Source organism: Carya illinoinensis, chromosome 1 (genome assembly GCF_018687715.1).
Source record: "Carya illinoinensis cultivar Pawnee chromosome 1, C.illinoinensisPawnee_v1, whole genome shotgun sequence".
Classification (NCBI taxonomy): Eukaryota; Viridiplantae; Streptophyta; class Magnoliopsida; order Fagales; family Juglandaceae; genus Carya; species Carya illinoinensis.
Window position 1 is genome coordinate 18,161,480 of NC_056752.1, and position 21,611 is coordinate 18,183,090.

Below are 21,611 nucleotides of genomic sequence, written 5' to 3' on the forward strand. Positions count from 1 at the left end.
AAGTTATTTTAAAACATTTCTTTACTAAAATGTAACACGTTAGTAGAAGTGTCAAATCGTGTTAACGGATCGTGTTCGTGTTGTATCAAGACATGAACATTATACTATATGGGTTAACACGAACACGACCCATTAAGATTAACATGTCAAAATTGTAAACCCTAACACGACCTATTAAAATAATGGGTTGGCACAATACGACAGGATATGACCCTTTATTAATTAATTAGAAAATGGGTCGACAAGACACGACCCATTTTGTTCCAATTCACATTAAAATTAAAATCACAATATCTTTCAAAATTATAAAACTAAGTCCAAAATTACAATCAAGTTTCCAAATAATAAAGGCACCAAAATTAAAATTCTAGCAACACCAAATATGAGAGTATAACTTCATTAGTCTAAAATTAAAATACAAACGATAAAAATATAAATATAGTGTAATAATATTAATGTTACAATCCCAATAATGATAAATACAAATTTAAACAATTTTAGAACATGAAGGAGGAAGTGAATGGTCTCCCCTCTAAATCCAGAGTCAACTTCTCCTCCAATCTTTGTGGTACATTTCCTGCCACAAATAAAAGGACAGAGACAAAGAAGATTATCATTTCCTTAATTGTAACAAGTTCATCATTTCATAATCAAGAAAATCCAAAGACCCAAGAACTTATATGCCAAATTGAATTTGGCTATTCCATTCAAAGCTAATTCCCACATTAAATTATCCAAATACTATATATATAATAATAAATATTAATAATTTTAGCCAACTACTTTTATTATGCATTGTTTGCCTAAAATAAAACTTGATTTGTTCTAAATGTTCTTAAGTGTACTATGGTAAAGAAGTGCTATGTATGTGTCACGCCACAATTGAATAAATGTTCATCACTATAGTGAGATTGAAATCAAATACAACACCTCAGCTAGGCAGCACCTAGGCCCCTGCATTTTATATTACATCTACCTAATCTCTCCAACAAATGTAGTGAGATGGAAAAGCAAAATCATCCATCATACTTCTATATTATATAATTAACAACCCAACTGTATTATAGCAGTACAACTAACAGCTTCAATCTCAGCAAAATTAAACAAATACTCTCAACAAGCACCTGTTTAAGCTAATAATAATAATAAAAAAAAAACAAACACAAGCAGTTTCATCAAACGGGTTGTAAATTTTTTTGTACTCTGTTACTAGCAAACACAAAAACCAAGCTATTGTTAGTTGTGTTTACTATGAGCTGAGTACTCCAGGAAGCATATGCCGAGCATCTAAATGATCTTCTCCGGTTGTACTTGAAGAAATGTTTTCAATAATAATAAAAAAAGAGAATCTAAGCTTAAAATATTGGAAAAGAAAGAGACAATATCTTTTCCAATATTTTACAGTGATTCCTGATTAAACGTTTTTAGAATGTTCTTCATGAGATGGAGTTTTATATATGTACAGAGTACCTATCAAAATATATGCACTGAGTAATTTTGTGAAATCTATGACAGGAGGGTTTCTTACAAAAAAATGAAACTTATGCTTTTATTTTAGGTTCTTTCATGACTTTGACAAGAGGGTTTTTACAAAAATGAAATCTATGTTTTGAGAAAGGAGAAGAACTAGCTCTCATATTTAGGTTTTCCATTTCATGACTTCGACAGAAGGGATTCTTAACAAAAAAAAAAAAAAAATCATGAAATCTCTATATGATTTTGGAAAGGAAGAAGAAACAAAGACGAAACAAAGATCCAAGTAGATCCAAACCCAACCCACTAACTAATCGAAGAGTTTTAGCACAAATCAAAGTATAGCCAACCAATCGAACCCTAACACTAGAAGATGTCTAGCACAAACTAAAGAGTGCGTACTGATTGAGTTGTTTCATATATTTAAAATTAATGTATTTTAATTGCTTCGTGACATTATTATTGGTTTTAGATGGAAAAATCGTTAATAAGCATAAATACGAGTTGCGATTTTTAACTGATTAATATCATATTTATGCTTAATTTTATAACTATGATTTAATTTGACAATATTTCCTCACATATATAACATATTTTTGATAATCTATTTTTCCTTTTAATTTATTTTTTAGTGTTATTTTTCTTTCCTTATTTTCAGCTTAAATAAAATTCACATAGGATCTGGTTGAAACTTTTGACCAAAAACACATGCTAATTGAGAGGAAATATAAAGAAATATGTAGAAGGTCAGACAAAGAGAAGGAAGGAGGCGGTGGACTTGGGTAGCTGAAAAAGACACAAAATGAAGATGACTTTGAACATTAAAGAACTTTCGGTGATGACTTTCTTGCTTTGGTTCTTCATGGATGCACGCGGTCTTTAGAAGAACATGAGACTCCTTCTGGTTTGAACGAAAATCACATAGGCACGTTGAAAAGAGAGGTTTTTACATAAAGAGGAGAAAGGACGCTACTAAAGTCATAGGAGGGGGCTGAAAGTCTGGAGAGGAGGTTTTATCTCATTTAGGTCGAAAGCAATAATTTTTGGTTTTCTCACAGCAAAGGATCCTTCAGTTTTTCAAGCCACCCAAAACTTCGTTTGCCCTCCGGGAGCTCGCTGCTTTCCACTAAGCATGAACCGAAGTATCCAGACCACCTCTCACATCTGCTTCGCACCATGAATATGATAAGCCCCACTCACAACAATTCACAACCACGTTCGATTGCTCACCCGTGAACCCACCACGTTCCAGCGCATCCATCCTGCACCACTCCGTTTCTTGCCTCTGCCCTTCGACACCATAACTAGCTTCAAGCCACCCCGTCGCACACAGATCTTCTTCCTTCAACCTCACGCTGTCTTATTTCATCACCATGCCCGGCAACATGCGTACACTTCACGGATTCCAGCCATTTAAAGCCCCTATTTTTCTAACACGAAATAGAGCATTCAGTTTTGGTTTTTAGGTGGATTTGAACTGAAGGAAATAAACGGAGTAAGGAATATTTTTGGGCTCAAACACGCATGCGAAAGGAGAAGGGAGGAGCTAGTTTGAAGGAATGTAAACCAGAAAAAAAAAAAAAAAAAAAAAAAAGGATACGTGAACGGCAAGAGGAGCTGGTTTCATACAGGGGCTTGTATTCTTTTTCGTCTAGGATGGAGACCAAAGACCAGGGGGTTGTCGTGTTTAATCTAGAGCTTGGGAAACGGAACTGGAGGGAGAGCTTAATATTTTTTCGTTTGGGAGCTATGGGACGGCAAGGAGTCTTTCGGGCTTCTTTTTATTTATATATTTACTTTCCTATAGTTATTTTCGAGTATTAAAGTTTGTGTTTTATTTTAGTTATTTAATGGAGAATATTTATTTAATTTCTATAACACTTGTGATGAACATGGTTAGCTAAATTCTCGTACTAAGGTTAGAGGTGAAGTTTAATGATTTAAACATTATTTTTGGATCAACATAAAATTTATTTTGTGAGCTTGATCGATTGAAGGATTTTATTATTGGATATTTTAATTATCTATATATTTATCTTGATTCATTGTAATTTCTAAATACAGTGAATGTTTGAAAAAAATCTATGTGATATTCAAATGAGTTTGTAAAGGTTATAATCATCAATCGTTCATACTTAATCATTAGTGACTATTTTTCTTGATCTTAAATGTTAAATCTTCCAATTAAAGAGAATCATTATTCTAGTTTAATTGAAGTAAGTCGATCGAAAATAATATTTTAAATTATTAGACGGACCCTCGAAACCTTAGTCATTTTTTATATCAATTTATTTTATCATTTTAATTTTATTCTATTACTTAAAAATTGTCACCTTAGTAATTTTCTCTTCTATTCGATTGTATGTTTCCTTTAGTAATTTCTTTTTAAGTTCATTTTCATTATCACATAAGTCAATTCTTGTGGATTCGACCATGTTCGGTACTACAACACCTATATACTTGCAGGTAAAACTACACTAAAGTTTTGGTTCACTAGTTTGAGTCAAAATTTAAACACAACATGTACATTGAACATATGTTTAGTAGATCCAAGCAGATGTTTAGCAATTGTTCATACCTTAGAGGTGGGTGTGGGGGTGGCACAAGGCTCTGAGACGTGAGAGACAGAGTGGAGGCGACATGAGAGAGGCACAGTGTGAGGTGAGGTGAGGTGAGGTGAGGGGAGGGGAAGCGTGAGGAGCAGAGAGGTGAAGAATCTGAGTGAGGAGGAGTGAGACAGCTTTGAGAGAGGGGGTGTCTGAGAGTGAAGAGATAACAACTAGGGTTAGGGATTTTGGTTTTTATGTTCATAAGGGTATAAATGTAATTTTGAGTAAATTTTTTAATGGCTCATAATGGGTCAAAATGGGTTGACCTATTAGTGACCCGTTATGACCCGAACCCGTTAAGAATAAACTCAAACACACTTTTATCATGTTGTGCTCATGTTGGGTTAACGGGTCATATTTTAATCCTTACATGTCAGTCACCGATCTTCTTGCCACAGGTTCATTGAAATTTTCACTAAACTTTATCTTTCACTTTATTTATTTTCTTTATGTTTGGATGTAGTCTACATCTTCACATACATGTTTATTTCATCGAGTCTCTCCCTGAGATAGTGTCTAGATCGTTACGCCTTTTCTGCAAATCGAAACTTACCCAAGAAAGAATTTTGCTACCTTAAAATTGTTATAGTTACAGCCTCTGTTCACCGGGGCTTCCATCGCTGACTTCTAAGGAATGAGAATGAGAATCGGCACTGTTCTTGCTGTGAGAGATTGACTGATGCTATTTTACCTTGATTTTTTTAATTTACTTTTATTTACCGCATTGTCTCATTGGTAAGGGGGCTATAAGCTAATTAAGTTATACTTGTAAGTTGGCTCCCCTATCATCAAGTCACCAACTTCCTTGACCTTCTGGCATTGGGCAGGCATCAACTCTCATACATGATCTTATGACTTTGTGGAGACTAATATTTTTGATAAACAGTCACCCTAGCCTGTCACTGTGACCCTCTTTTATGATGAGACACCCCTTGATACCAAAGTCCACTATAAAAAGCTAGAAGAGAATAACTAGAGATGGTGCCTAAGCCTCAAAATTGAGCTCATGCTACGCAACTTCTTCTTTTGAAGCTTTTTCCTAGCGCCTGCTTCCCCCTCCTAAGTCATGATATCCTCCTATTGGTGATTGCTTAACTGAATTACCCTTAGCCTGCTGACTCTACAAAGTGAAATAGTGAGTCCTCCCACTTTTTATTCTTTTTCTATTTTATTTACATCTTCTTTCTTTATCTTTTTTAATGATTATATAATTCAAACTTTATTTTATTTAATCGTCACATTTTCATAAATCCAATTGTATATTTTTAGAAATAAATACTTTCATTCATAATAATTTCTACCACATTGCATCCCTAGTCAGAGTAGCCTGAATATACATGAAGATTCTCTAATGAATTCTATTGATGCAATTTCCGCCAATTCTCATGACACAATCAGCAACCTATAACCAAAAACAAAGCCTCAAGAGTCCTGTGGACGTCTCCAATGGTTAGAAAGAAATGAAATTTTCTAAGTGAATAATGAATGAATCGTCTCCCGATCATACTTGGAAGCCTATTTATGAGGCTTTATATATTCTACTATTACATGACCCCTTTAGGGGCACGATTCGTTGTAACACTAGTCCCTCTAAGGCACGTTGAGCTAGAGAAATCCTATAAATAAAATATTCACTAACTATTTTAATAAAAGAAAGCTCTAAAAAATAAATGTCTTGTTCAATAGTACTTATTTAAAATATTATAGTCTAACTTATGTTGAGTATTGGGGAAGTTTAAATTATGTAATAGTAAAAATAAAAATCTAAATCCATTTTCTAAGCCCCAGGCCTCATTGTTAATGTGAACCTCTTGAACAACATCCTCGCCCACAACATCCTCTAACTCTTCCTCACCTGAGGTGGTAAAACATTTAAAAACAACTAAATTGAGTTGAATACTCAATAAGAGCCATATCATGCATAAACATAATATAACATAAGGTTTTTATTTAAAATCATCGTTCTTTAGAAAACTCAACTTCAGGCCCAAATAAAACAATAATATATGTAAAAAATTAACTATAAAGCTATAATAAATTACCTCAGCATCAAGCAAAAGACAATTAATAATCAAGCATTAGAAATATTTGTTACAAGGGTAAATATGCCAGTCCCAATCCAATGTACAACCATCACTAATTTGAGGAGGAAAAATAAAGAGAGGACAAGACAAGGCAAGAGCTAAGGAACAAAGTGAAGTCAGACACACAAAAAACAAATGGTGAAATGACATAAATCTGTCATTCCTCACCAATTATTCCCAAGACCTCAACAAAGGGGGGCTTTTGATCCTACCCAAGACCAAAAGAGAAACTGTGCAACTTTTGGAAGGCCCTTTCGGGAGGCTTCTTCAACCTCAATCCATAAGACTCCAAAGTAATTATTTTCTCTAGGCAAAGGGGTCATCAACCCCCATTGTAGTGTGAGATAGAGAGACCATGAGAGATTGAACGAATCACAAATTATAGTGGATTTATCATCCAAGCACCCCATCGACGTAGGCTTTATGCTGAATTACATAGATATGAGTGTCTCCATATTATTTGTACTCCATTTATTATTTGTTGCCATGGATGAACCCAAGCATGCTGTATCAACCTACGAGCGACCATCGGGCCATTATCATGGGTGGTGTTAATTTGTGCAATTTGGCAAGATCAGATGAGTCTTTCAACTTTTCACCTATCATTTTTATTTAGTTAGCACAATTAAAAAAAGTAAAGAGAACTCAAGGGAAGGGTGGCATGAACTGTGCACAGTGCATGCATACACAAGTACATAACGCGCAATACTCAAGAGCTCTAGCCACCAAGTTGGATGGGGCTAACAAAAGTTTTCTTGTTAGTTCCTTGCCACCGAAAGTCCAATAGCTGTACGGGTTACTACCTGCCAGTTGCCCACGGGTTGTTAAGGCCACAACAACCACAATTGGACCCATCGACGTTGTCTGTCATGTTGCGATGCTCCCCGTCCCGTGACGTGCTCGAGACTGACGAGTACTCAAGCTGAATGGAGATGGATTGCCAACACAAGCGTGATAGTCGCTACGCGCTAGCTACATGCTCACAAGTGGCGGTTTGGTGATGCAAACACCCACGGGCCTACCACGACAAGTGGTAGAGAACGTCGACAATGATTTCTGCAATTGTTGGGCAAGCACCTAAGTGGAGAACACTACAGGCAAGAGCTAAGCTTGCACACGGTTCTTCACCACCCTGTGGTGGGCAATGGTCTCACCAAAAAGGCCACTACCTGTGGCAGGCGATGATCCTCTCCAAGCTTGCCACCCTTTTGGCATGCAGTGGTTCCTCCCTGCCACCCCACACAACTCTTCACTGGTTTCCCTCCTCACACATTGGCACATAGCTTATCATTAAGCATGGTCAACCAAGGCAACAGGTGGCTCCATCAGCACTTTTTATCGCCACCAATGTATCCCTCAACCCAAAATTTGCCAACAGATTCAGCCTCGTATGAAGGGCATAAAGGCCTACCATCACCCTAGCATGACGTGGTTTGATGCCGGTCACCTTATCGGAGGGCCATATAGGGATGGTGGTGCCTACCATAGGTCCCTGGACACCATGGCACATTGTGCATGCTGTACATAGTGAATGCAAAGGGTACACATTTATGTGCTCCTTGGAGATCCACAAGCAAAGTTTCAGCAATGCTAGGCCACCACCAGCCACCATCTGACCCACTGGCACTTTCTATCGCTAGCATGGTGATCCTCTCTGTTGGAGTTACTCGAAACTGACGAATCACCATGTACTAACATTAGCTTCTTTTCCTAGCATTAATCATGCTTGCTGTGAACAAACGACAGCGTTAGGACCACTATGAGCTGTGATGCCGTAGCAAGAGTTGCGAGATACCACCGGAAGTGACCTTGGTATCTAGTAAAGGAATAAAAGAGTGTTGGGAAGTGGCTGGTGCTTCACTAGCCCCTCGTGAAGGAATCAATTACACTGTAGGCACACTGACAGATAATGGGCTCGATGGATGTGGCCTTAGATAACACCGGTGGCATCTTCTGTCACAACTATGGCATTCCTTGCCTAGTCATGTACTCGGAGGCGCAACACTAATACGGCTTGCATCTCTCACATGAGATATACATTGGCTAATGGGCAACACACCAACTCGAGAGACCCCATGGCAAGTGTTAGGCTTGGCCACCATAGCTTGCCACCTTGTGGTGAGCAACCATCCTACCACTGGTATATCCTCTTTTTTTGTTCTATTAAGCAACATCACAAGCAAGGGGCATGAGTAAGCATCCATCACGTTGCCCACCACAACAAGCTTGTCACAATTATTGACCAAATGCTTAGGGATAAAGCAAGGATGCTTTTCTCCCAATACGATTTATGAACAATGCTTTTCTCCTAACACCCTCACCAGAAATCCATCTCTGCCAGAAACGCAACGAGGAGCCAAAATGGGTTGGGGTAGCTTATTCACTTACTATATGAATTTATTCAACCTAATGGATTTAATTTGTGAAGGTCTATCCCACAAAACTCCTCAAGGTTCCATGGGAACCCTAGCATTTACATGCCCCTAGAACATACTTCGCTTGTTGGTCTTACTTAAAGGTAAATATGGATAGTCCACATCCCAAACAAGGGCTCCAAGGCAAATAAAAGAAATGAAGAGGACATGTAATGACAATATGACGCCACCAAGCTGGAGGCTTGGAAATCATCTACCTAGGGCAGAATATCGGCTACAAGGCCCCCTTTAGGCACTACTTAGGCATCTTAATCCTTATCCTCACCAAAACAAACAACTCGAAATCGTGGGCATCCTGGACCTTCATTATTACCAAAGCATGGCTGCCTACGAACCTATGTTGTTCACCAAAAGCCTTCACCACACTCTAGTTAGATGACTTAGGTTTGTAAGTCTCCAACTTGTAATTTGGATTATTTGCACTAACCTATTCAATCTTAGGTGAAGACTTCTTAGAGCGGTCAAGCACGTCCCCCTCTATAGTGGTGCGGTTGAGCATTACTCCCGCAGCAACACAGTCATGTATGTCTCTCACAATAATAGAGCAGTCAAGACTCACCCACCCCTCAACTAGTTGAGCATCTCCTTCAAACAACTAAGTGGTGGGTCCACCCACACCCGATGAATCTACATGGGCAACATCCACTCTTGAGCTTTGTCGATCCTCGCGAGAGTGGTTGAGCCGTCACCTATAGAACAAAGCTAGTGGTCATCCCACTCACACCTAATGAATCAATATAGATGACATCCTTTCTTGAGTTGTGTCAATCCTCCCCAGCTCGGTCGAGCCTGTCACCCATAGACAAAAGTTGAGTGGTGGTCCCACTCGCACTTGGCGAACTTACATGGACGACACACTTTCTTAAGTTGTATCGATCCTTGCCAAAGTGGTCGAGAACATCCTGTCACAACCCCCAAGAGGATTGCCCAAGACCACACCTCGACACGGATCTTGGAGGGTTAGGACAGTCACATGGCTAGCCTATTTGCATGCATTGGCTCAGACCGTGACACGTAGCTGGCAACCATGGAGGCTACTGGCCACACGCAGACCATGTGTGCAGGCTTATGCTTGCCCTTAAGCGTGCACCTGCATGCATGCATGCGTGCCCCAGCACCACTTAGCGAGGCTAGTGGCGTGCCCTCACAGGCACGCCATCTAGCACACGGCTCCAACTCGTGTCTTGCAACCCCAGAGTCTAAACCATCAACTTAGGTCATGCATGCCCATCACACAGGCCACCAGCCCGGGCCATGTAGGACCACCGCCCAAGCCACTTAACTGGGCACCACAACAGCAGCACGGTATTACCCTGTGCCCATCATCAGGCTTAGGCTTGGCACCATGCCATGCCCACCATCAGCAGGCCACACACAGCGCCATGTCGTGCCCACCACCAGACCAAAGCATGACACCATGCCATGCCATGTAGTGAGCCACAAACCAGACCAGGACTAGCCTTGTCATGGGCCATGCACCACCATAGCCCACCATGGCTAATTACTTGTTAATTATTATTTCATTTGCTTTATTTATTTATTTTAATTTGCCTATGGACTTTTTGGAGATTTCCACTTTGTAAACTCTATAAATAGGACACTTAGACATTTCATTAGGATTTTTTGTCATTTTGAACATTGAGAGGCTGGCCATAGGGTTGGATTTTATCATTTTCGGTGCTTTTGCACTTGGGCTCTTTTGGAGTGCAATTCGTGAATCCTCAAGGAGAATATCACACCTTGCAATTCATGAATATGTGTGATTCTATTTATCTTTTAATATATTTGAGGTTTCTTTTCAATTTTTTGTGCAATTTGTGAATCAAAGATTGTTTGGATCATTTGTTCTTTTCGTTTTTTCTCTTTGTGCTTGTGTTGGAGTTTTGTTGATTGATTTAGAATGGAGAGGTTGAATCCTTCATTGAGATTTCGGTTTGTGCTGTGGATTGCAAGATCTCTTGTGTTCATGTATTTTCTCACATGTTAATAAGATTTCCTTGAAGTTTCCAATCTCCCAAACAAGCATTCCGGCCAGCCCCTTCATTTGCCTTACACGCCACCTTCAATTGCCATAAACCATAAAACCCTAGCCCCACATCAAGCCCTACATTCCAGCCCCATATTCCCATAACCAAACAAGTCACAAAAACCCTAGATCTCACATACACCATTTGGCCATAGCCTCCTTGGCTTGGCCGAAACCCTAGATCCTACATTTTCTCAATTCCACTTTCCCTCCATAAATTGATTGGCCAATATCCCTTGAGTGACTCACTCAAATTTCATTTCCCACCAAAACAAATCAGCCCCTTATACATCCCATTCAATTTCGGCCAGCCCTTATCACTCTAGATCTCAAGATCTCAATTTGTACTTCTTAGAAATTGCACAATTCTTAACTTGTAGGAGATCTAATTGCCATCTAAGCCCTAGCCGTGTATCCCATCTTGCCTTGGCTGAAACAAACCCTAAACCCTCCAATCCTAGCACACAAGTGGCGCCTAGCATCCCAAGAGGCACATTGCCATGCACCATCATCACCCAACCTGAGATCACCTAGCCCAAACACCATCCATACTTCCCACCATTGATCCGTAGCCTCATCTCACCCAAGCTCCCTTTGGACTACACGTGATCTACACCAAGTAAAGGAGTCCTATTGGTCACTTGAGGAGCAACAAAGAGATGATAGAATCCTTAGTGTTTGGAGGCTTGACCGAGGACCCCAACACATCCACAATGCACTATGCATGCCATGCACAGGCACGTAACGTGCAATACTCAAGAGCTTCAAACAGAGGGCTTGCTGCCTGCCACCTCTGTGCATGGCATGGCATAGGTTTAGCGACCAGGCCAGAAGACGAGATGGAGCTGATAGGAGTTTCCCTCCGACCAGGCCATAGGTTACTAACTCGCCAGCTGCCCACAGGATGCTAAGGCCCCTTGAGGCCACAACTGAAGGTTTGAGGTGTTACATTCATGGCACTTAGCTTGGTTGGTTACTTTCTGAAGCACGATTCTGTAGTTGATAATGCTCGTCCAGCATGGGTATCTCGCTTAGACTTATTTGTATAGATTTTGATCTTAACGAGATATGATCAATTGAGTTCCCATGTAGGGTGAAATTTCTTCCTAGGTTTTATTTGCAGTCCCCGTATGATGCATTTTATCCTTTAGTTGCCCTCAATCATGTGAGTCCCAAGTGATTCCTCCCTTGCTCACTCTTTACTCACTCGATAGTCTTTCTTCCCTGATAACATATATTTGTATCCAACAACCTTGTAAATCCTCACCACACGTGTGCCAGTGAGAATTTTCTTTCTCCCAATATCACTAATTTTGAATCAACCGCACTTTTCTTAAACACGTGTCCTCTCTATGTCGTGTACTCTACTATTAGTTTTGTTGTAGTCTTACTTTAGCCTATTGTCACTTAGTCATGTCATTCGTTACGGGGTTTACTTTCTCTAGCTCATTAGTATATGTATATTCATCCCGTCAAATATATGATGGGAGTCTAGAATGCCAATTTCTACCATAGAATTGTTACAAGGGTAGCTCTTTGTTGGGCGGAAAGCTATCATTTGAGGCCACCAACTTGTGATTGAAGACATCGTATGAAATAAACTCGAATCTTTTTAGGATCATTTATGACCATCGGTTTGTTTAAAAATGATCTCTTGATCACTGACCATTAATTTTAAAAAGGAGATGTCTTGTTTAAAGTAGACTTGGAGGTAACTCGTAACCTTCTTTCAATCGCCAAGTCAAAGTGTCCAAATCTCATTGTTAGCACGAAGGTTTTTTCACCAAATACGAAGTCAAAAGTAGTTTCAAAGTTTTCCATTTTGTGAAAGTTCAAGCTCTTACGGTACAATTTGAAATTTCATCTTTTGAACCCTTCAATCATCTTCACTCTCGGCTTAAAAATATTCTATATATGTTATATAAGTTTGTTTAGTTGTAACTCTCCAAGATGTCCTCTCTTATAATATTGCTAATGCTTTTTTTAGTTCTCGAGATCAGCTTTGTTCCGGACGTGTTTTATACTCCTGCCAACGGCGTCCAATGACCTGCACCAAGAAAACCAAGAAAAGGCTTCAGGTAGTATGGGATACCTCCGATGTCTAAAAAGTCAAGATAAGCTTGTGTGAAATCTCAACTTTTAACAAAGTTGGTTTAGAAGTTACCTTAGATATGTGCTTCTCTGCCATATAAATAGAGTGAGCGTTTAATTTATATGGCTTGCTTAACGGTTTAGCCTCCCTCCCGATCTCGACCGGATTGTGGGTTGTTAGTACTTTAAACCTGCTTCCGTGTCGGCCAGAATTCATCTTCCAGGCGAGTCTTTTCTTGCTGAGAATGGTTCGTGGTGATCCTTAATTTCATTCACATAATTAATTCGGTATGAGTGCTGATCCAGCCAGAATCTTGTATGGACACGTCTGTGGTCATGGCCTTGGTTCTTTATTTGGTGGGCTTGTGATCGTGGGTGTACGGCCCCTTTTAAGGTAAGGGCACTCCGCCCACTTTCGAGAGGGGAATACTTTTTCATCCAGGCTTATTGTTGAATTCTCTGGGAGTTCTGCAACTCCACGTACTATAGTTTTTCCATTTAACTGAGGGAATACATGCTGGATTGAATCGTTAAGTGCTATTAGCGATCTGTCTCTAATAGCAAAACGAAACTCGATGAGTACTGCTCCGAAATTACATTTGTTAGGGCAAATATACAAAAATAAAAGAAGGGATATAGGGAAGAAGCAAAAGGCAAGTGTTTCGCATGGCGTGATTAGCGTACTCTTTGATGTCAAGATCAATATATATTTCCCGAATAAGATAATTAATGCTGACATGAATTTGAACTGAAGAAAACTTGAACATGAACCAAGATAGATTAGCATGATCAGCGTGCATGCAGTGATTCTTTTTCATAAGTTTTATTAGAATTTCAGTACAGATATATAAAAAATAATTAGACGCCTTCTCTTTATTTATTTATTATTATTATTATTTGGAATTTAAAATTCCCATTCAGCATCGCATAAAAAGGACATGAGTCATCCGGACCGTCCAGGCGTATGGGATTTTTAAATTCCAAAAAATAATAATAATAAATAAATAAAGAGAAGGCGTCTAATTATTTTTTATATATCTGTACTGAAATTCTAATAAAACTTCTGAAAAAGAATCACTGCATGCACGCTGATCATGCTAATCTATCTTGGTTCATGTTCAAGGAGTTGGTCATACAGCATCGTACACCATGTGACATATATGACTATTCCATGCATATATAGGTCAAGGTCGAGAATCCTTGAACGCATCCAAGCAGGTTTGAGTAGTGAGACCCCGATCCCAAAACTTCTGGTAGTATTCAGAATAGGCAAAAGTTTTGTAGTTGGGAGGATGGTCAACGTCGATCAGCTGCGGAGCTGGTCCTATCATGGCATCAGGCGATGGGCAATAGAAGGTTGGGATAGAGATCCTCTCCTGCTCACAATTCACTACTGCCCGATGCAGCACACTCTTGTAGTGATCGTTGCTAAGTACCTGCATGCATACGTACATCATTTAAATTTTACTTAGCTTCATGTTAACATATAGGGCACCTTGTTATACAGACTAGTTACTGCTACATATGTGTGTGTGTATGATTTTCCAATTAATTCTAGGTTTTACCCCCTTTTAAGACTGTTCTTACGAGTAAAAAAAATCGACTGGGTGGCAGTCCACCTCTTAATCTGGAATTGGGTAAGAATTTTCTAATATTCTACGTTGATATTTCTTTTATTTAACTTTTATCTTTCGTCTAAAATTATTTCATCTTATATCCGAATCCAAACTAACAAATGATTAATAAACCGGTAGACCATGCACAGAGTTCAAATATATATATATATAAATAGATTTTGAAAGACTTGTTAAACATAAGTTAGTTTAGGTCAAATATTTTTTATAAGGACTGAATCTCTTAGTTATTAATGATCAGATGTACGACTTACCTCTTTACAGGATATATATATATATATATTTATATAAGTTTATCTCATGTTTGAATATCAGTCTTTCATATAGAATAGGTACTCAATCGTGAGTCTCTAATTCAATGGATTCAATTATATATAACGACTAACCAAGATGAGTCCAAATTAAAATTATGAATAAAGCGGCCAGCATGCAGCACCACGTTCATACTTGCCTTCCATTCGATTCAACAACGGTCAAATCTTGATGTTTGAAAATGGCGCCACACATGCAAATTAAGCTTAATTATAATTAACTTCATTAGCTAGGGGCCGGCTTATTAATTTGGATAAACATGGAAGAAATTTGAGGCAGAAATGACAAACACACGACAAAGTAGCACGGGACAAAAATAACGAGGGCAAATCAAATTATATTATGTAGATGGTATGTAGTGTAAAGACTTTTAAACAGCACTTATTTTTTTACTTTATTGTTCATGCAATATTTATATGTACTCTAATTAGTTTAGAGGGTTAGATCTGGGGAGGAAGAATATTTCGATTTGGGTTTTAAAACTCAAATGTCCTGTTTGGATTATATATTAATTAAAATCTGGATTTGGATTTGGATGCCTAATAAGATTTTAAGCTTGTTAAAACCTTGCATTGAAAATCATAATTAATTTCTAAATTCAAAATTCGAAAGAAAAACTTATCTCAATACATCTTATCTCATCTCATATAGTTATTATAACTTTCGTAAATTATAACACAAAATAAAATAAACAATTTAACTTTTCATATTCCAAAATAATAATAATATAAAAAAATAGTCTAACAATATTTTATTCAATTTTTAACTTTCATCTCAATCCATCTCATCTGCAAAAATAAAAAAGGCCCTTAACCATAATTACTTAATTTGTAATTATGCATTCACATTTACAACTATCTATAACTCATTTTATAATTCATCGATGCAATCATACTACTGAATTTAAATTTAATTTAAATTTTATAAAACTACCCCCAATTTAACCTAGATTTGTAAGGCAGTTATTTCCCTTTAAAAAAAAACAAATAATTTAGCTTACCTGTATCTGATCGCCGATGTTGACAATAAAGGTATATGGAATGGGATTGACCGCAACCCACTTGCCATCTTTAAGGACCTGCAATCCCGGAATCTCATCTTGGAGGAGTATGGTTATGACGTTCGGATCGGTGTGTCCCGGCAATCCAAAGGTCAAGTCTGGTTGGGGACATGGCGGATAGTAGTTGATGGCCATGTGTTGGCCATGCTTCCCCAGAGCCCTATCTATGTATTCCTTTCCAAGCCCTAAGCTCTCTGATATTGCTTCAAGTAGTCTCAGTGCTATACCCCTTGCATTTTTACAATACTCAGCGACATCTTCTCTGCAAAAGTAGCAAAATTACTTGAGACCCAATTACATATTAGTAAAAAATAAAATAAAATCACATTTATCGTCAGTTTTCTGTAGTACCTAAAAGATGGAGGGTTGAGGGGCCATTCCTGCATGTAATCCTCTAGAGGGTGGCAATGGAGTCTCAAGTAATCCCTCCAGCTGGCTACGTTTTCGGTGTTCACGTTGAAACTAGTGGATAGCCTCGTCGTTTTCATTGGATCATCACAATAATTTTTTAACCTCTCACTTTCTGGCAGATGAAAAAACTCCCTCGATACGCGTAACATATTATCGATCACTGCTTCAGAAACTCCATGGTTTTTAACCTTCAAAAGAATGTAACAGGAAAATTATATATAAACAGTGCAATATGTGCTGTAGAATGAATGCATGCATATGTGTGTGTGTGTATCTGCTCAGAATGAAAACAAATATATATGTAAAGGCACCTGAAAGAAACCATAGCTTTTGCAGGCAAGGCCTATCTCTTTGACTATGTTAAAACGGTTAGGACCATTAAGGCCTTGAAGATCGATGAGAGGAATGGCACCATCCAATGATTCAACCTCATGAAGATTTGGACGGTCAGATGTGGGTCGGATGTAGTTCGGAGGAACACGGCACATGCCGGCGACGAGGTCAGACAACAGTGGTTTTGTCGTCGTAGCCATTCCAACAGCTCAAACTTCCTGCAGCCTGATTTTTGAATACTTCCAACAAGCTTTGTAATGGCGCTCCTATTACAGGCCAGGGGTAAGCTTCCTGAGCTTATAAATAAACATTCATGCATGTCAATAAATAATTCATTTAAACGGAAACCTTTTTATTTCGTGGGTCCCAGTATTAATTTGGCTTTATGAAAGATGAGAATGGAGTGATTAATGATATTATGTTTTTATATATAAATATCAATTAATGATGCAATTTTTTTATTTTTTTATTAAGAGACCATGATTCACTTCTTAATTTGTATTTTCAATATCTTGTTTTAAGTTCTTCAAGTAGAAGAGAGATTAATAGCATGCAAATTGAGTTTTATTGAAAGAGCATCCCCATTGACATCCCTAAAATTAATCCTTAGTCAAATTATAAGAAAAAAACATAAAAAGTGAAGAAAACTTAGTTTCCTAAATTAAGTTTTTATTTTAGGATTGTTACAGTTGCTCCCCAAATTTTTAGCAATTTCATTTTTTTATTCCAAAGTTATATATTATATTTAGATATAATTGTTATTCATACTCTTTCTTCCAAACTATAAATTAACATATCATAAAAATTAAATTTTCTTATTTTTTTTTTAATGTGAGGTAGATAAGATTTTTATATATTTCAATAGTATTAAATAAAGTCACTTTTACTATAAATTTAACAAATTTTTATTAACAAAAAAAAATAGAAAAAAATTATTTTAATAGAATATGGAAAAATAGGGATCAGTGAGATATAGAAGTTTTAGAAAGATAAGTAAAATTAAAAAAAAAAAAAAAAAAAAAAAAAAAAAAAAAAAAAGAAAGAGAGAGAGAAAAGAAAAAGAAGAAGAAGAAGAAGAAGGAGAAGAAGATAATTTTTAGTTAAAATTTAAGAAAAAGTTAATTCATCCTAGTGTGAATGCTCTTAATCGGTGGATTGGCATCATAAGGGAATGGTTTTGCACAATCCACGTATGGACAACGGGGCTGATTTTCTTAATTTGACTTGCGCAGCCTCACAATATTAAAATTAGTTCTGCTATATACAGTTATTTTTATATATTTTTTGTACGCTCTAATTTGCTCTGTAATTAATTAAAATAATTATTTTATATTAAAAAAAAGTGACACAGCTAATTATATTAAAGAAGTACACAAAAAATACACAAAAATAATTGTACATAAAATTTTTATATTAACGATACATTTCCTTCATTGACTTTTTTCACCCAACCCAACCAAATCCTCACTTGTCACTTAAATATATGAGAAAAGCTTCAAGCTGTCGGAATCAATGTACACTTTAGAATTACATCTTCCAATAATTAATAGACACGTAGGAGACTCACTTAGCCTCGTTTGCTTTCACGATTGAAAATTAAAACTTTAAAAACTTCTCAAAGTTTTCGTATGGTTATTGGTTTTACAAAAACAAACACACATTTTGATCTATTAATTTTTATGTCAAAAGATCTCAAGTTTCTTCTTAAGTTTTCATCTTTCCGGATCTCACCTTATTTCAATATTGTTCCCTCCAATAATATATTTTAAATAAACAGTATATTGACATAAATACACTCCACAAAAAAAAGTAAAAGTTGAACCAAACGTGCAACAAAATATATGATTAAAAGAAAAAATATTTACACATAAGGTAAATAAATAAAGGAGCAGAAAAAAAAAATTTGCACAATTGGTAAATAAATAAACAAAAAAAGCAGCAAAAAAAAAGACCAAATGGTTAAAAAAAAATTGCATCATTGGTAACTAAATAAACAAAGGAAGCAACCAAAAAAAAAAATGACCAAATGGTTTAAAAAAAATTGCATCATTGGTAAATAAATAAACAAAGGAAGTAGCAAAAAAAAAAAACAAAAAAAAAAAAATTGACCAAATGATTTAAAAAAAAAAAAAGCAACAAAAAAAAATTACATCATTGGTAAATAAATAAACAAATAAAATATTATAAAAAGTATGATAAATACTTGTAGGTCCCATCATATTACTAACTATAATAAAGTTAATCAAATTAATCTCATTTTTATAAACAAACACATATTTCCTCTAATCTCATCTTATATCATCTTGTTTTAACATATGTCAAAAGATCTTATCTTATCTTATTTTGAGTGGATTTCTTTTTTTCTCATTTTGAAGGCTTCCTTCCTTTCAATCTTTCTTCCTCTCTCTCAATCCAAACAAATCGATTTCAAAACGGACTCTATCTCTCTATCTGTCGAACTCTCTCTTTCTAGTTCTCGCAGACTTGTCAATATTAATATGCTCTTTCAATATTAATGCTTATAATACGTGTCATGAGTATTCAAATTACGACGTTACCATAAAAAAAATGTATTAGCAGTACTATATAAATAACTTACCCAAAATATCTAAACCGACGATATTTGTAAGATGGAGTGGGTACAAAGTTGTGCCATCTTTGACTAAAAAATGCTGAAATTCCGTAAGCAAACTTTCTAACATTTTGGCCGGCTTGTTTGCTTAAATTTCGCAATAGAACTTTCTTATATACAACTAATTTCAACTCCAAATGTCAAAAAAGGGAAAATCAACATGTTTTAATTGGAGATATACAGAAAAAAATGGCATTCAGTCGATTCAAAGGCCAAATTTTATTATTTAATACTGGAAGTACATAATTTTGTACGTCTGCGTTAAAGTCAGCCCATATGCTATATAATATCTGTTGGTGGTTGAGAACTTTAACCGATATACGTTCTGTTCTGTTCTTTTCTTTTCTTTTCTTTTCTCTTCTTTATTTTATTCAAGCCAAGACATCATATTATAATAAGACCTTATTTAGATAATGAGATTAAATAAAATTATTTTAAATAAAAATTAAATAAAATATTAATAACTTTTATTATATTTTAGTAAAAATTTTAAAAAATTATAATAATGAGATGAAATAGATGATTTTTCAATCCAAACTACCATTAAATTACGGTTGTTTTGTGTGCATGTGTGTAATTTTTTTTTTTACATGTATTTTTTAAATATTTTTAAAAAATAAAAAAATTCATATTATTTTTAAAAAAATACTTATAATAATAACTTTTAGCGATATTAATCACGCACGGAAAGAATAACATTTTTCGTTAAATTAATTGAGTAATGAATTTGACGAATTAAAGCCGGCCCTTTAGCATCAGGGCTTACGCACATTTAATTCTACAAGTATCACGTCATTAGACCTTCGTCATACACGAGCCAGTTTCGCCGATTTTCATGGTTGGCGATCATCGTGTCAAACTTAAATGTTGAGTACTCTAGAATGAGTACATGAGTACTTTTGCTCGGTCAAGCAATTCCAATTTTGAACTTAGAAATGATGGAGCTTTAGAGTACCACGTACACATGTTAAATTGACTTTTGAATCAACAAATATATATTCTTGATATCATTAGATGAATATTTTTCCTAAATCATGTAATTTTAAGTATAGAATTTGTTAGGACTACGATGAAGGTTTAACGAAATTAATATCTAATAATTTTATTATTTTTGAATCAATGGTTAGCAAGGGTATTGGCTCAATATAAAATAAGGTCTATGATGAAATTTAAGTGAGTTGTTTGTAATTATAATATAACAAAATATATATTATTATATAAACTATTTTCAAAATTTTCAATAAAATGAGATTTTATTTAAAATTCTTAAATGATTTTTTTTAATTTATATTTAAAACAACAAATTAAAATGAAACCTCATTGTAAATTTTGTGCCTCAAATTAGCAAGATTTTATAAAGTTATTTAAAAATATAAATAATTTATTGTATTAAATATTAAATTTAGTATTATGGGTCTTGCGCACATTGAAAAATATAAAAATTATTAAAATTTTATTTAATGAAATGATTTTATTTTTATTCCAAAATGATTTAAAAAAAACCTCACTTTTATTTTTTGGGGTCTTGCATAGAGTGGGGTAGCCAATGGCCTATGAGCACTCTCATTGGCTTAGCTAAAGTTCAACTTTAACCAAATTTAGCTAACAAGATACTTAAAACACTCCACATGATTGAATTAAATATGTCTATATAAATTTAGACATTAACTACAGTAACTCACCAAATATGTGAGTGTACGGTAATTTAGTCAAAAATCATAATATTCATTTCTCACTGGAGGGTGGCAATGTAATCCTCTAGAGGGTGGCAATGGAGTCTCAAGTAATCCCTCCAGCTGGATACGTTTTCGGTGTTCACGTTGAAACTAGTGGATAGCCTCGTCGTCTTCATTGGATCATCACAATAATTTTTTAACCTCTCACTTTCTGGCAGATGAAAAAACTCCCTCGATACGCGTAACATATTATCGATCACTGCTTCAGAAACTCCATGGTTTTTAACCTTCAAAAGAATGTAACAGGAAAATTATATATAAACAGTGCAATATGTGCTGTAGAACAATTACTGATTAATTCAGAGCTGGGAATGAATGCATGCATATGTGTGTGTGTGTATCTGCTCAGAATGAAAACAAATATATATGTAAAGGCACCTGAAAGAAACCATAGCTTTTGCAGGCCAGGACTATCTCTTTGATTATGTTAAAACGGTTAGGACCATTAAGGCCTTGAAGATCGATGAGAGGAATGGCACCATCCAATGATTCAACCTCATGAAGATTTGGACGGTCAGATGTGGGTCGGATGTAGTTCTGGGGAACACGGCACATGCCGGCGACGAGGTCAGACAACAGTGTTTTTGTCGTCGTAGCCATTCCAACAGCTCAAACTTCCTGCAGCCTGATTTTTGAATACTTCCAACAAGCTTTGTAATGGCGCTCCGATAACAGGCCAGGGTTAAGCTTCCTGAACTTATAAATAAACATTCATGCATGTCAATAAATAATTCATTTAAACGGAAACCTCTTTATTTCGTGGGTCCCAGTATTA

At 36.1% G+C, this 21,611-nt stretch overlaps 1 protein-coding gene across 2 annotated transcripts; it reads right to left on the reverse strand.

The window, feature by feature from the left end:
* Positions 1–13,467: 13,467 nt before the first annotated feature.
* On the reverse strand, positions 13,468–21,539 carry LOC122312495 (protein DMR6-LIKE OXYGENASE 1-like). 2 transcript variants are annotated; one of them, XM_043127124.1, is made up of 4 exons: positions 21,215–21,539; positions 16,076–16,323; positions 15,665–15,986; positions 13,468–14,154 (listed from the first exon to the last, which is right to left on the reverse strand). In XM_043127124.1, exons 1-4 carry the CDS (start codon positions 21,434–21,436, stop codon positions 13,903–13,905), a joined length of 1,044 nt encoding a protein of 347 aa, XP_042983058.1. In that variant the 5' UTR covers positions 21,437–21,539; the 3' UTR covers positions 13,468–13,902. The 2 variants fall into 2 exon arrangements, with proteins under 2 accessions (XP_042983058.1, XP_042983052.1); XM_043127118.1 differs by lacking the exon at positions 21,215–21,539 and adding an exon at positions 16,447–16,816.
* Positions 21,540–21,611: the final 72 nt, after the last annotated feature.

Excerpts from the sequence above, each read along its gene's own strand:
- LOC122312495 (XM_043127124.1), bottom strand. The coding sequence starts at position 21,436 with ATGGCTACGACGACAAAAACACTGTTGTCTGACCTCGTCGCCGGCATG. Across the intron at positions 15,987-16,075 it reads CTCAACCCTCCATCTTTTAG|AGAAGATGTCGCTGAGTATT; the intron begins GTACTACAGAAA and ends CTACTTTTGCAG. Across the intron at positions 14,155-15,664 it reads ACATCGGCGATCAGATACAG|GTACTTAGCAACGATCACTA; the intron begins GTAAGCTAAATT and ends GTATGCATGCAG.